The sequence below is a fragment of the Nicotiana attenuata genome, unplaced genomic scaffold (genome assembly GCF_001879085.1).
Source record: "Nicotiana attenuata strain UT unplaced genomic scaffold, NIATTr2, whole genome shotgun sequence".
In the NCBI taxonomy this organism is placed as follows: domain Eukaryota; kingdom Viridiplantae; phylum Streptophyta; class Magnoliopsida; order Solanales; family Solanaceae; genus Nicotiana; species Nicotiana attenuata.
This window is the reverse complement of record NW_017671306.1, coordinates 148,822-163,998: the sequence shown is the minus strand read 5'-3', so window position 1 is coordinate 163,998 and position 15,177 is coordinate 148,822. Positions and strand designations below refer to the sequence as shown.

General features: G+C 36.0%; 1 protein-coding gene across 1 annotated transcript; it reads left to right on the top strand.

Moving 5' to 3' along the window:
* Positions 1-7,840: 7,840 nt before the first annotated feature.
* Positions 7,841-12,635, top strand: LOC109207427 (callose synthase 3-like). Its single transcript, XM_019370341.1, has 13 exons — positions 7,841-8,023; positions 8,767-8,952; positions 9,123-9,247; positions 9,360-9,441; positions 9,601-9,678; positions 9,780-9,896; positions 10,038-10,130; positions 10,745-10,836; positions 11,170-11,296; positions 11,521-11,658; positions 11,899-11,975; positions 12,056-12,213; positions 12,390-12,635. The coding sequence occupies exons 1-12, from the start codon at positions 7,841-7,843 to the stop codon at positions 12,129-12,131; spliced, it is 1,374 nt and encodes a 457-aa protein (XP_019225886.1). The 3' UTR covers positions 12,132-12,213; positions 12,390-12,635.
* Positions 12,636-15,177: the final 2,542 nt, after the last annotated feature.

Genomic DNA, 15,177 nt, shown 5'->3' with positions numbered 1-15,177 from the left:
CTCGGGCGTATGTCCGGGTCGGGTTTTGAATGACCCGGGAGCGTTTTGGCACCTATTGTGGAAGTTAGCATTTTAGAAGAAATTTTATAAGTTTGGGTTGAAGTGCATTTCAGTGTTATCAATGTCCGTTTGAGATTTCAAGTCAGGGAGTAGCTCCGTATGGTGATTCTGGAGTTGGGAGCGCGATCAGAAGTGAATTCGGAGGTCCGTGGGTCATTTTGGAGTCATTTGGCTAAAGATAGAAATTTGAAGGTTTTTGAGAAGTTTGACCGGAAGTGGACTTTTTGATATCGGGGTCGGAATTCGATTCCAAAAGTTGGAGTAGGTCCGTAATGTCGAATATGACTTGCGTGCAAAATTTGAAGTCAATCGGACGTGATTTGATAGGTTTAAACATCAAAAGTAGAAGTTTGAAATTCTAAAGTTCATAAAGCTTGGATGGAAGTCGATTCGTGGTTTTAACGTTGTTTGATATGATTTGAGGCCTCGAGCAAGTCCGTAACGTGTTTTGGGACTGGTTGGTACGATTGGTTGGGGTCCCGGGGGCCTCGGGTGGATTCCAGGTGGTTAACGGGTCGAAAATGGAATTTTTGAAGGGCTGAAGGTTGCTGCTTCTGTCATAACCGCACCTGCGGTTGGTGGACCGCAGGTGTGAGACCGCAGATGCGGTCCTTGCATCGCAGAAGCGGCTTAGGTAAGCCAGGACAAGAACCGCATAAGCGGCCCCCAAGCCGCAGATGCGGCTCCACGGATGCGGCCTGGAAACCGCAGATGCGGTCCCAGCTCTTTGGCCCATTTTCACAGGTGCGGCCCCTCTCTCGCAGATGCGGCACCGTAGATGCGGTCCGCTGACCACAGATGCGGAAATCGCTGGGCAGTGAGGTTCATTTAATACGGGTTCTAAGTCATTTTATCACATTTTTCACTACTCCATTGGGCGATTTGGGAGCTTTTGAGGGAAGGACTTCACTTAGCATCTTGAGGTAAGTGTGTGCTACCTGTTTCTAGTTTAATATCATTGTCTTAGGTAGATTAAACACTAGTATTAAGGTGAAATCATGGGGGTAGAGCAAAAACCTAGAGTTTTAACAAAACTTAGATTTAACCACGAAATTCATTATGAAATGAATTAGAAACCATATATTATTGATCCTTAAGTTATAGAGAACAACTTCCTTCGAAAAATCTCGGAATCCGGGCACGTGGGCCCGGGGTCGGAATTTAGGAAACTTGTGTTAATGGTTGGGAAATTGCTTAAATAGCTAGAATTCGATCTTGTGAGTCTATATTAACTAGTTCTTACTTTATTTAACTAGTTTGGGATTGTTCGGCTCCGAATTGAGGGCTTGGACTTGTTTTTGGCATTTGAAAGTGCACTATGGAGCGAGGTGAGTCTCCTTTCTAACCTTGTAAGAGGGAATTGTCCCCATAGGTGAATTAATTGGTTATGTGCTCCTGTTTGTGGGGGCTACGTACGCACGAGGTGACGAGAGATCGTGCGTAGCTACTATTATGTTATTGTCCGGGTAGTCTAGGACGCAAAAGCATGTTGTGCCTGGAATATTTGTAATGTTATTGACAATTTGAACTGCTTAAATCCTATTGAATTGATAAATGAATTTCTAAGAGGAGTTTAACTTCATTTTTCTGAAGTGCTAAAAGAGAATTGGTTTTCTTTTGATAATTGTGTCCTGAGGACTCCTTGATTGACTGCCTGCGCGTGTTTAAATTCTGGAATGGGCCGAACGCCTCGGTAGATTAAATAGATGCATCTATAGTTCGCGCCATTCGACCCTCTGGCAGTGCACAGTTTAAATATTGTTGGATCGGGCTCTACGTCCTCGGCATGAGTTGCGCATGCTTGTATTGCTTGCCTTGAACTTGTTAAAGTTGTTATAGCCTCTTCCCGACTTGAGAATGTTTGTATAAATGATGAAAAGGAATTTGGAAATTTCCTATAAAAGAAAGAATTGTTTACTTGCTTCACTGTATTGGATTAAAATTATGCTTATAAAAATCCACGATTTAATATATCATTGATATTACATTATTGGACCCCTAGTAAGTGTCGAAGTCGACCTATCGTCTCTATTTCTTCGAGATTAGGCGGGATACTTACTGAGTACACGTTATTTTTTTACTCATACTACACTTCTGTGCATTTTTGTTACACAGGCACATGTACTACTAGTGGCCTACCGGGCGTAGCAGCATGGATGATACTGGGACTAGGTGAGTTGCATTACTCGAGGCGGCCCGCAGCTAGTATAGTCCCTTCCAGTATATTGTATTTACTTTTTGTCCATTTGTATTCCGGACGGATGTCGTATTGTATTGTTTCTTAGAAATAGCTCATGCACTTGTGATACCGGGTTCTGGGGATGTCTATGGGTTTATTCAGAAACTTTAATAAGTTGTTAAATGTTTCACTATTTATTCAGTGGAATTTATTATGTATTGTTTAAACGTATAAAAGAAGTGGTTTTGGAAATATTTAAAACAAGAACTTAATTAAGTATTTTGGTTGGCTTGCCTGACAGCGGTGTCCGGCGCCATCACGACCCTCAGTGGATTTTGGGTCGTGACAGGGTCGGCTCTAATGCACAAGCCACTAAGGAAGTGCCTTAGGCCCCCAATTTTTTAGGGCCCCATATTTCAGTAAAAGTTACTGATTACACTAATTTGATGAATGGGGATTGTTACACAAATAGTCAGTGAGATTCAATGTTTAACTTTTCTAGCTAATATACATAGATTATACATTGACAATGCATAATTATACATATATTATATATGAATCATATATATATTAGGAATTTTTACCTCTTATAGTAAAGGTCAACACCTTATTTATTTTAAATAAATACCATTTAAAAAAAATTATATTCTATAGATACCTTTTAATGTTTATGGCAAAATATCTAATTATGGTTACCTCCTACCCCTAAGCCACTAAATACGCTATTCAGTTACACTATTTTCTTTCTCTTTCTACTTTGATACGCTATTCAATAATGAAAGCAGTAAGTTTCCTCTTTATCAATTCGCCATCTTCAACTGCTCCAATCCGAACCAGCTAATTCACCATCGCCGACCGCCGCATAATATTCAAATTCAAGTGCTGATGACTCGTCTTCGTCGTCGTCGTCATATTTATATGGGCATATTTTGTCTGATTTGAATTCTTGCGAAGGTTACAACGGAATGAACCTGGATGATTTGTCGGCGCACACATAGAATGTTTTTCCTTTTAATGATGGTTTTGTTGGCCGCTATTCTGATGTGGTTCACGGCGGTGAACGGAACGACGGATTCGCCAGAGATTAGGGTGTTTTCTTGAACAATGATGACGGAGTTTGGGGCTGAGCAACTTAATTTTCTGTTAATATATTTCAATGTATTTTCATGTATTTCATTGTATTCATTGTTTTTTTTTTCATTGTAATTCAATGTATCTCGTTGTATTCCATGTATTTCATTGTATTCACTGTCTTTTTTTTTATTGTATTTCAATGTATCCCGCTGTATTCTATGTATTTCATTGTATTCACTGTTTCGCTATATGACATGAATGTATTCATATGTTTTTTTAAATTAATATAATTTATGTATTCAGATGTATTATATAATTTCTCTGAAGATTACTATGTTTTTGGGGTATTTTTCGGTTGGGAATCTTTTTTATAACTGAAAATACAAAATTTGTGTGTTATAAGTGAGTTTGTTGAGTAATATTAGGAGTCTATTATGTTAATTGATTCACTTTCCGTTTAAAAATAGTATAATCCCCTGTTTCACGCCGTGAATACAGTCAAATACAATAATCTGTCCAGCTGTAATCTCATGTTTCACGTAATGAATACAGTCGAATACACTCGAATACAACAACTGATTACCTGGACTTCCCTGATTCACGCCTATTTTTGCTACTGCACTTAAATACATCTAATACATCTTATAACAACAGAAAACGTATCCACAATCAGTAATATAGCAAATGGTATCTATAGATAGCTAATTACCACTAAAAGTCCATCGGCTATTTTTAGTTTAAGAGATTAAATGGGTAGCTGATTGGGTTAAATCTTCTTTTTTTTTTCTTTAAAAATTTATTAAATTAAGATAGAAATTATTGAAAAAAGGCCTCATATTAATATTTGGTTTTAGGCGACAAAATATATACGGCCGCCCCTGTTTGAGACTGAAAGCTCTGGCCTTTACACAAGTGTCGTAGGTTATTCAATCTCTGGAAGAAGTATATTGGCAATCAACAACATGGCGCTGTTTGAATTAAGTAAGTCTCTTTGGTGTTCTAATTTCATTATGTAATTAGTATAATTTATTCTTAAAAGCTTATGACTTCTTGTTACTGCTCGCAACATCTTGCATGAATTTGTGGCTCGAATGCATGAATTTGTTAATTCGATATTTAAAAGTTCATGACTTTGTGTGATTATCGTTTATTCTTAAAGTTTATGACTTTATGTTATGGCGTGGCTCCACGGCGGATTTAGGAGGGCGGAACCCCTTCGCTGAGAAATTATATTGTATATATTCGGCAAAATTTATTTTTTTACCTCTATATATTATGTTTTGAATCCCTTGACATAGCCCAAAAACATAGCTTGGTGGTCAGCGACGGTTCAAAATCTTTGTAAGGTCGTTGGTTCAATTCCAACAAGCTACAAATTTTGTAGCTTTTCTTTTTTGGGCCACTGTGTGGCTCGGTACATGTGTTGGTAGAAAATTGCAAGTGTTCAATAGAATAGTCATGGTGTCCGCGAATTGGTTCGGATACTACGGTTATAAGGAAAGAAAGTTGTGGTTCATGAATCACTGGTCCAGCTAAAAGCCAGCTAACTGTATCTCTGACTAGGAATCTGACTAGCTTTACTTACCTCTTAGTGTAATTTACAGAGCAGTGACAATGTCCTAATTAATCCCCTAATTTACAGAATATTAACATTGTCCTAATTAAACCCCAAGTCTGCTGTGGATTTGGAGGGCAGGCAGGCCACTGGGGAGAAGATGTTAGACTAGTAAAGCCCTACTATGCATTAGAAAGATCATTGACACATATTGTCTAACGTATATGTGATTCAATAGACCTTGAGCCCAGTGTCTGTCGGAAATAACTTCTGTATCTTTATAAGGTAAAGATAAAATGTGCATACACACTACCCTTTCCAGACCCTATTTATGGGATTACCCTGGGTTTGTTGTTGTTGTTATTGGTCCAGTGGAGATCTGAAGAAAATTTAAAGGGGAGATGGTTCTTTGATTTTAAGTACCAATAGGGTTTTAAGGGGTGAGAATGAGTCACGATACTGCTTTTAGTCTATGTTATTTGGACTCTCCAAAAATGATGCCGCACCCCGTACCGGATCCTCGAAGAATACTGACTCCATTTTTGAAGAGTCTAAGTAACATAGCTTTTAGCCAAAAAGGGTTTTCACTAACGTTTACATCCCAATAATAAAAGCTTTCTGCCCTATGTTTAATATGTTCAAAGCCTTTTCACCTCTAAAAAAATGACCAGCAATATTTTACAATCATTCTTGCTTTTGCACTCATCTTATATTATTATAATTGCTTGTACTCGTCTTTTCATTATTATGCAACAAACCCTCCAATAACAAAAAGGACATAATCAAGAAATAAAATATGAGCAAACCTTGTAAGTAGCTTTTTTTTAAATAACAATATTTGAAATTTTATGACAGCCTCTCTATCATGGGTAAGGTCTACATACACAGTACCCTTTCCAGACCCTACAATGTGGTATAATACTAGGTATGTTGTTGTTATCGTTGTTGTATAACAATATTCGAAATTTATTGATCCGACTAATTTAGATTTGTACTGCCTAAAGCTCAAAAAGGGCTCCCACTAACCCATCTCCCTCTCTTTTCACAATAAACTCCAAATTTTGGTTTACTTTAACGTTGGTTCTCTCTCATCACCATTTTTTACACTTTTGCTAAGTTTCAGCCTCCCCACTATATCTCTCTCCCTCTCTAGTTTTTGTTTTGCTCATTCTCTTCAACTTTCCACCTTTTGCGTTTCCTCATATATTCTTGAACTAACAATTAAAGGTAAAATGCACTTCTTTACTTTGCTAAATCCTTTTGTTATCTGTTTATTTTGCTAGACTCTAAATACCCATCTTGCTCTTTCTATGTACTGTTCTCTCTTTTGAATCTTTATGCAAAATTTTTATCTTTTTGGTATGTGGGTGTTTTTTTTTGTACATTTTGTTGGTTTTTTGCTGCTGTGCTGATAAATTTTTTAGTCTTTTTATTTTTTAAAATCTTGATCACTACAAACAATGATAAATGCAGCTCTCTAAATCCTATCGTATGTGGGTTTTCTGTACATTTTGTTTGTTTTTATGCTTATGTGCTGGAAAAAAACTTTCAACTTGTTTGGATGGTCGTTATATATCGTTTTATAATGTATCGTATTGTATCGTATTATATTGTATTGTATCGTTTGATAAATACAATGTTTGGATAAATTGTATTATTTGACGTTGTTTCATGATGTCACGTACCAGCAATATGAATAAAAACTTGCATTATTACAAAGAAAAATTATGGTACGGGGTAGAATTATTATATAAAAAGGTTTGGATAAAGGATTATTTAATAATAATAAAAGGCAAGATGAGAGAAAAAGACAAGGTAACAATGCGACCGCATCAAATCGGTCGTTATATAAAGTGACACTTTTCGTGGTTACGTAACGACGTATTTAACGATACGATATAATAAAATTTAAGTAACAGTCAAAACAAAACATTGTATTTAAAGTAACAATACAATACGTAACAACCATCCAAACAAGTTGTTAATCTTTATGCAATTTTTCAGCTTTGTTTGAATGTGGGGGTGTTTGTTTTCTGTACATTTTGTTGGTTTTATGCTAATGTGCTGGTGAAAATGTAATCTTTTTTATTTATTAAAAATCTTGATCACCATTTTTTGAACTAACAAACAATGATAAAATTAAGCTCTTTAGCTTTTTAAATCCTGTTGTATGTGGGTGTATTTGTTTTCTGTATTTTTGTTGTTTTATGCTAAAGTGCTGGTAAAAATTTATTCTTTTTTACTTATTTTTTGAACTAATATACAATGGTAAATACAGCTCTTTAACTTGCTTAACTTTGCTAAATCCTTCTGTTATCTGCTTATTTGCTGAATACTGGATGCCTGCTCTCTCTCTATTTACTGTTCTATTTTTCTATCTTTCTGCAAATTTTCACCTTTTTTGTTTTTGTTGGTTTTATGCTTATGTGCTGGTAAAAATGTAATCTTGTTTATTATTTAAAAATCTTGATCATTAATCTTGAATAACAAACAATGGTAAATGTAGCTCTCTTTAGTCTTCTTTACTTCACTAAATCCTGGTGTTTTCTGCTTCTTTGCTGAACACTAGGTGCCCATCTTGCTCTGTATGTGCAAATTTTCACCTTTTCTGTTTTTGGATGTCTTTTTTTTTTTTTTTTTTACATTTTTGGGTGTTTTGATATTAAAAATGTGTTTCTTTTTGGTGTTTTTGGAGGTTAAATAGATTTGCAAGATGTGTTCTTTTGCAGTAAAGAATTTTTCTTTTGTATGTATAAGTTGTCTGTGTATATTGTGTGTGTTTTCCGTACATTATTGTGTTTTCTTAAGTGTTCTACTTTTTACTTAATGCCTGTGAAATCACTTGATATAGTTTCAGTTGTTTGTTTGTGTTCTTTTTAGGCTTTTTTTTATTACCTGATGCTAATGTGATTGCGCATTGAATTTATGTTCAGACCTTTTAAGTGAAGTTAAGGGTGTGAAAGTTAATTATAATGGCGTCAAGAGGGGGGCCGGAGCTGTCCCTGCAGCAGCGTATAACACGGACACAGACGATGGGGAACATTGGGAAGTCAATGATTGATAATGAAGTGGTTCCATCGTCTCTGGTGGAGATTGCTCCTATTCTTCGTGTTGCCAATGAAGTTGAGCCCATCAACCCCCGTGTTGCATATCTTGTGAGTTCCTGAAACTAAGTGTGCTTGGATCTTACTATGGTGTTGCTATCTGATTAAGCATCATTGTAGTTAATTGTTGAACCTTTACTTGTAAATATAAATAGCTTAAGTCATTTTGTTAACGTGATAACTGGAAGAGAAGCACGTAGCTGCTCAAGTGCTCCCTTTATTTCTTATTATAAGTTTGCTGGAAAAGAATATTATCTCAGATAAGAATTTTTCTTATCCCATTTAAAGATCCAACTAACAAAGAGTCATTCTTTGGATAAGTTGTAATGCTTTAAAGTTAAGAACTCAAAGATTACAAAAAATCGAACTCACAGACTCAACTTCATGGGCATGTGTACCTTCAGAATGTTGTTTGAGTGAGTTTGCTACGATTTTTTTTTAGTTTTACTCTCAGCCAGACAATGCTAGCTGCAAACTGCTGGCATCTACTGTAGTCAAATAATATGTCCACTTTTGGAATGTTAATGTTAAGGATTTGTACTTGAAGCAGGGGTCACCCATCATACCATAAGAATGGTATTTCTGGCCTTTAGTTAGCAGATTTGTTTTTTTTTAGGCAACCACCTTTTGACAGCATTACTACGAGATGTTGGAGTTAGGTAAAACGTTTAAGTATTAGTTGAAATACGATGAAGTTTGGGTAAAGGTTTCCAGAATGCGAATAACTAAAGAGGAAAATAAGTCAAGTATATTTGGAAATTGTGACCTTACTATGATTGATTTTGTTCATCTAGTTATTGTCAAATTCTGACCGTGGACATGATCTTATACAAACATCCTTTCTAGTTCTCTATTCTAACATCGTTACTCTGGTTGTAGGTCGGTTATATGCTTTTGAGAAAGCTTATCTGTTAGATCCCACTTCTAGTGGACGTGGTGTTCGGCAATTTAAAACATCCCTTCTACAGCAGCTTGAAAGGGTAAGTGGTCAAACATGGATTCTTTCCTTGTCCAATATTTGCTTATCAAGCATGCTATATTTCTTGCTTTCTGCTTTGTGAGTGATCATTAATCAGTTCTAATTGTAGACCTGAGATATGTTTGTGCCCATTTGTAATTCATGTAAGTCTGTAACAAATTTACTTTTCAGGAAAATGATCCGACCTTGATTGGAAGGGTTAAAAAAAGTGATGCACGTGAAATGCAGAGCTTTTACCAGCATTACTACAAACAGTACATTCAAGATTTGCAAAATGCTGCTGAGAAAGCATACCGGTGGGTCTTTTGCACCCTTGTTAGAATTTGTTGTGCCTTCTCGTAGTGATCTCTTTCTCACTTTTGGTTTATACTGAAAGTTGTTTATCTCATCTTCTTAAAAAATTTCCAGTGCACAACTTACTAAGGCATACCAAACTGAAAATGTACTCTTTGAGGTTTACCGGGCGCAAGCAGTAGAAACCGATCTTGAGGTGAGAATGAAAGTAATTTTCAAGGAGAAATGATTGCTAAACCTTCTGTTTCTGCTTACTTTACAACCTCCAGCTTTGACTTGCCTAAGTCTACTGCTTTTCCTTGTTTATAACATTGTTTTCTTTGTTGTGGCGGATAATTGATCGTCCATTACTCAGATTTTGGAAGCTCATCATAAAGTTGCTCATAATCTTCCTTTGGATAGTGTTAATCAGACAATTATGAGATTTCCAAAGGTTTGTACTCGCAAACAGGATTTCCAGCTATAGGCATTTCTTTACCTTTGCCTTTCCTTTTCCACTTATTGCTTTAACAACTCTTTTTTCCTCCTTTACAGATTCGAGCTGCTGCTTACGCTCTCCAAAATACGAGTGGTCTTCCATGGCCCAAGGATTACAAGAAGAAGAAAGATGAAGATATTCTTGATTGGCTTCAAGCTATGTTTGGATTTCAGGTAGAGCAGTTTCCTTTTTGACTTTCACATTGTTATTTTTACTTGCTTTTTCATACATCTTTTGAGGTTAGAAAGTTTATCTCGGTTAGGATGGAAATATATGCTTTAATGAGCTCGTTTCTTTTGTCTATTGCTTCTCAGAAAAATAATGTTGCAAATCAAAGGGAGCATCTCATTTTTCTACTTGCAAATATACACATACGCCAGTATCCAAAGCTTGACCAGCAACCAAAGGTTTGGGACAAGATACTGCTTTCTGTTATTGATGAGTGATCAAAAAATTTCCTCAACTGCTAAAATATAATTTTAGCTGAAAGGATTGTCATACTTAGCAAGAAAAAATACCATTCTTCTATCTTTAATTGGATTCTTGAATTTGATTCCGTTGTTTGAATCTGCTAGCGTGCTGACAGTTTGCGACTACTAGATGTTTAGCAAAGTAACTCTCAGTGAGGACTTTGAGACTGTTAAAACATAATAGATTTTTGAGTTGCACTCTCACAAAAGCTCAAGGAGCAACTTTTTCTAGGTTGCTGTTTAATGTGATAGCAAGTTTTACTAAATCTCAAAGAGTTTTTCCACTTCTTATATACTTATTTTGCAGCATATGTTCTTTGTGACACCTGATTCTAGTTTTGCTGTGTAGTTGTCTCCTTGCTCACATTTTTTTAAGTCTCATAGCTCTATGTTTAGCAAATTTTGAACTTTGGTCTAATGCTAGTATAAGGATTGACAAGACATTTAACAATGCAGTTAATTCCATGCTCAAAATAACATGGAAATCCTCAAAAGAACAATAATGTGTAGTCAATAATATTTTTCGTCGTTCATTGTTTTGTTCTGTGTAGTTGGATGAGTGTGCTCTGAATGAAGCCATGAAGAAGCTTTTCAAAAACTACAAGAAATGGTGCAAATATTTGGACAGGAAAAGCAGTTTATGGTGAGGAGCTTCTCTTTAAATTTTTGAAATGGTTATGTCCTACTGCCTTCAGACATTAACACTTGAAGTAAATTCAGCTTTTTAGAAAAACAGCTAATATACCTTAAACTTTCATCTAACATCTTTTTTTATTGATTGTATCTATCGAAGTAGACATTATAAAAGTCTGCAGCTTTGATGCTTTGTCCTTCAGAACAGGATAACGTGTATCCGTAAATTCCTTTTGCATCTCTCGTAGATGTGTTCGTCTGTAGAAAAGAGCGAAGACTTAGCAAATTAAGCTCATCTTTCATTTATATATGCTGATCTTTTCTTAATTGTCAAAATTTGCAGGTTGCCAACCATACCACAGGAAGAACAGCAGCGTAAATTATTATACATGGGATTACATCTTCTCATATGGGGGGAAGCTGAAAATTTAAGATTCATGCCTGAATGCCTATGCTATATTTACCATCACGTAAGCTTTTAAACTGCTCGTGTTTTACGAATTTAGTAGATAGGTTTTTAATGTTTCTTGAAGTCTGAGTTAATGTTTTGAAGAACATAGAGATTCTTTTTTAGGTTCTCAGGTGCTGTGGCGAATTATTTATAATTTCTTTACTATTTACCTTTTATAATATGCTTCAGATATTTCTTGTTGCGTTAAAAGATTTGGACCTCACGCGTTAGTTTCTCATGTAGATGGCATTTGAGCTCTATGGCATGCTTGCTGGCAATGTTAGTCCCATTACCGGTGACTATATTAAGCCAGCTTACGGAGGGGAAGAGGAGGCTTTCTTGCGAAAAGTTGTTACTCCTATTGATGAAGTGATTGCACGGGTATTACATGCATTTCAGAGCTATCTGTTCCTCTCTTGCGAAAAGTTGTGGTTTTTTACCTTTCTTTAGAACTTGAAGGAAAGCCGAGGGTCTATCGGAAACGGTCTCTCTGCCCCATCGGGGTAACGCTACCCTCCCCAGACCCCACTTATGGGATTTTACTGGATTGTTGTTGTTGTTGTTGTTGTTGTATAGAACGTGAGGGAAAATCAATTTTACACCCTTTTCTGTCATTTTCAGGAAGCTGCTAGGAGCAGAAGAGGAAAAGCAAAGGATTCCCAAAGGAAGATCTATGATGATTTAAACGAATACTTTTGGTAGTCATCCTTTCTGTTTTCTGTTTGCTTTTCTAGTTCAGTTAATCGATATTTTGCTCATTTTTACTCAAAAACTGTAGGTCAGTGAACTGCTTCAGGTTAGGTTGGCCCATGCGCGCTGATGCTGATTTCTTTTGCGTCTCTGTGGAAGCATAGTTAGGGTGTGCACTACTAATATATCACTATTTTCTAAAGACATATATATGTATATACATGGAATTTTTGCCGAATTTTACAGGTATGTACCTGTGACCCCTCATTCTATAGCATAGGTCTTTTGGATTCAACAAAAATCTGTTTTATATATAGGTGTCCGCTATTAATATATCACTATTTTCTAAAGACATACATATGTATACATAGAATTTTTGTCGAGCTTTACGTGTACCGCTGACCCCTCTCTGTATTACATAGGTCCGCCTCTGGGAAGAACAGCCAATCGTATTGCTTAAGTGAGAAGAGTTGCTATCCTTCATAAGAAATATATGATCTCACAGATCGATTAGTCCTTGCCCGAAAAGGTGAATGACAGAAAACTTGCAGTAGGTGTTTTCAAGCTATACGATCCTTCTTCTGTACTCCCTCCGGTCCACAATAACGTGACCAATTTATTTTTTTATTTTGGTTCAAAATAAGTGTTCATTTATATAATCAAGAAAAAATTCTTTGTTTTTACAAAATTACCCTTATATACATATCTGATATCCCTAAAAAAAATTCTTACTCCTCACATTAAATATTTAATTAAGGGTAGTTTAGTCATACTAGGTATTTTTATATAGAATTTAGCATTTTCTTTAATGGGCGTGCCAAAAGCAAATTGGTCACTTAGCCATATATACCCCTCTACTACGAGAAAAGGTTTAAATATATCCTTCGTTATACTTTGGGTCCAAATATACCCCTGCCGTAATACTATTGGTTCAGATATACCTCTCTTCTATTAAGTTTGTCCAAGGTGGAATTTCGATCCTACGTGGCACAGACATTTGATGAGGTGGATGCCACATGGCAATGTCACCTCAGCGCCCCTAATCCTTATATAATTTTTCATGGTAGCGGTAATGATGACAATAGTGGTGGAGGGGAAGAAAATTTTAGTGGTGGAAAAAAAATATAAGCGAGGTAAAATGGGTTAAGGGCGCTAAGGTGGCAAGCCATGTGACATCCACCTCATCAAATGTCAGTGTCACGTTGGATTGGATGTCTACTTTGGACAAACTTAACGGAAAAGGGGTATATTTGAATCAATAGTATAACGACATGGGTATATTTGGACTCAAAGTATAACGAGGGATAAATTAAAACTTTTTCTGATAGTATAATGATATATTTGACCCTTTTCCGATCTTATATATGACAGTGAAGGGCTTATCAGAGAAAACTTGCGGTAGGATATGATGTTATAACCATTTTTCCTACGCCTTAACCAAATAGGCAACTGTAGTTTTTACAGAGTTGAAGCAATGGTGTTAACATATCCTCAGTTGAATAAATCTCCCTAATTTAGACTTGTGGTAGCATATTAATGAGAATATAATTTAGGAAAAGGAAAGCGGAAAAACAAATTGAATAACATATTAGCTTGAGAAAAAAGAAGGTATAAGCTATGCTTTTGGGCTGTGTCAAGGGGATTCAAAACATAATATATAGAGGTAAAAAAAACAGATTTTGCCTTATATATATAGTATAATTTTCGGCGAAGGGGGTTCGGGTGAACACCCTTCCGTCCCCCTAAATCCACCCCTATATATATATATAGGTCTCGCGTAAAGTTACCAACGACAAAGTTATCTCAATGTGACCTATAGGTCACGCGTTTGAGTCGTGAAAACAACCATTAATGCTTGCATTAGGATAGGTTGTTTGCATAGCACCTTAGGATGTTGAGTCAAAAATATTTTAATATCTCAAAAAAAATATTTACAATTACGTCTAAGTTCATTATTTTAATATAATCTTGATAGAATTGTAACTGATAGAATATTTTCAATTAACAATATAATTTTAACGGTTTGGCGATTGATAGCGGCTTTCAATGGTTTTACGTTTTGCATTCTTGGCATTGAATTCTTAATGATCCGTTTTCTTAACTCTTGGTATTGCATTCTTAATGATTTGTTTGTCAGTGAATTCTTGCTTGATCTTTTACGTTATTTTTTTGTTTTTAACGTATAGTAAGTTAAAAAGCCATTATGGCTTGGAAATGATTTTTTTGAAGCATACGTTTCTGAAGTTTTAAAAAAGCCTTTATGGCTTGGACAGTTTCATATTAGAGTGTGCATTTTCTTTGCATTATATATACTGCTTCGGTTTTACATAGAAGAGTAGTGTGAAAATAATAAAACTTTTCTTCTTCTTTCTTTGGTGCTGGGTTTTCTTCTTATAAATCTTTGTTGTTTCTGCTCCTAATTATACTAGAAGAGCTTGTTGAATCCTGGGGGATACGCCTAATATTATTCATCTCGGTGTGGGCGAAATATCCTTAAGGACAGTGTCCTTGACACGCCTCAAGCTAAACCTTTTATTCTCCATAGTCATCAATTTTTCCAACAATCTTAAGGATATTTTCACGTAGTTATTATGGAGAATAACGCTGCTAATGTTGCTGTTGATGCTACTACACCTGTTGTACCAATTGTTTCTGTTGCTGTTCCATCACCAATTACCAGTGCCAAACCTTTTTCGGATGTTTCAAAAATTGAGGTTTTTAGTGGAGATAATTTTAACCGCAAGCACGCTGTTGTTGACAAAGGAAAAGGAATTGCAACTAGAAGCAGCCTTGTGGAGGACCACAACCGTAAGAGAAAATCAAGTAACAGGTATGATGAAAGAAATGGTTATAAGCCCAAAACCAACAATCAAACCTTCAAGGAAAAAAATAACTGCTTTGTGTGTGGCAAACCTGGCCACTATGTTGCTCAATGTCGAAAAAGTGTTGGGAATGACAATCCCACTAAGGCTAAAGTAAATTTGACTGAAGCCAAAGTGGATGATATAATTGTTGCGGTTGTTTCCCAAGTGAACCTTGTGGCCAATGTGAAAGACTGGGTGTTAGATTCTGGTGCCACTAGGCACAGATGTGCTAACAAAAAAGACTTTGTGTCTTACACCCAAGTTGAGGAAGGAGAAGAAGTTGTATATCTTGGTGACTCAAGAACTGCTCCAGTTCTTGGAAAAGGCAAAGTTCTTCTCAAACTCA

Coding starts and splice junctions, on each gene's coding strand:
- LOC109207427 (XM_019370341.1), top strand. CDS start 7,841: ATGGCGTCAAGAGGGGGGCCGGAGCTGTCCCTGCAGCAGCGTATAACA. Junction 8,953..9,122: donor TTCTACAGCAGCTTGAAAGG/GTAAGTGGTCAA, acceptor TTTACTTTTCAG/GAAAATGATCCGACCTTGAT. Junction 9,248..9,359: donor GCTGCTGAGAAAGCATACCG/GTGGGTCTTTTG, acceptor AAAAATTTCCAG/TGCACAACTTACTAAGGCAT.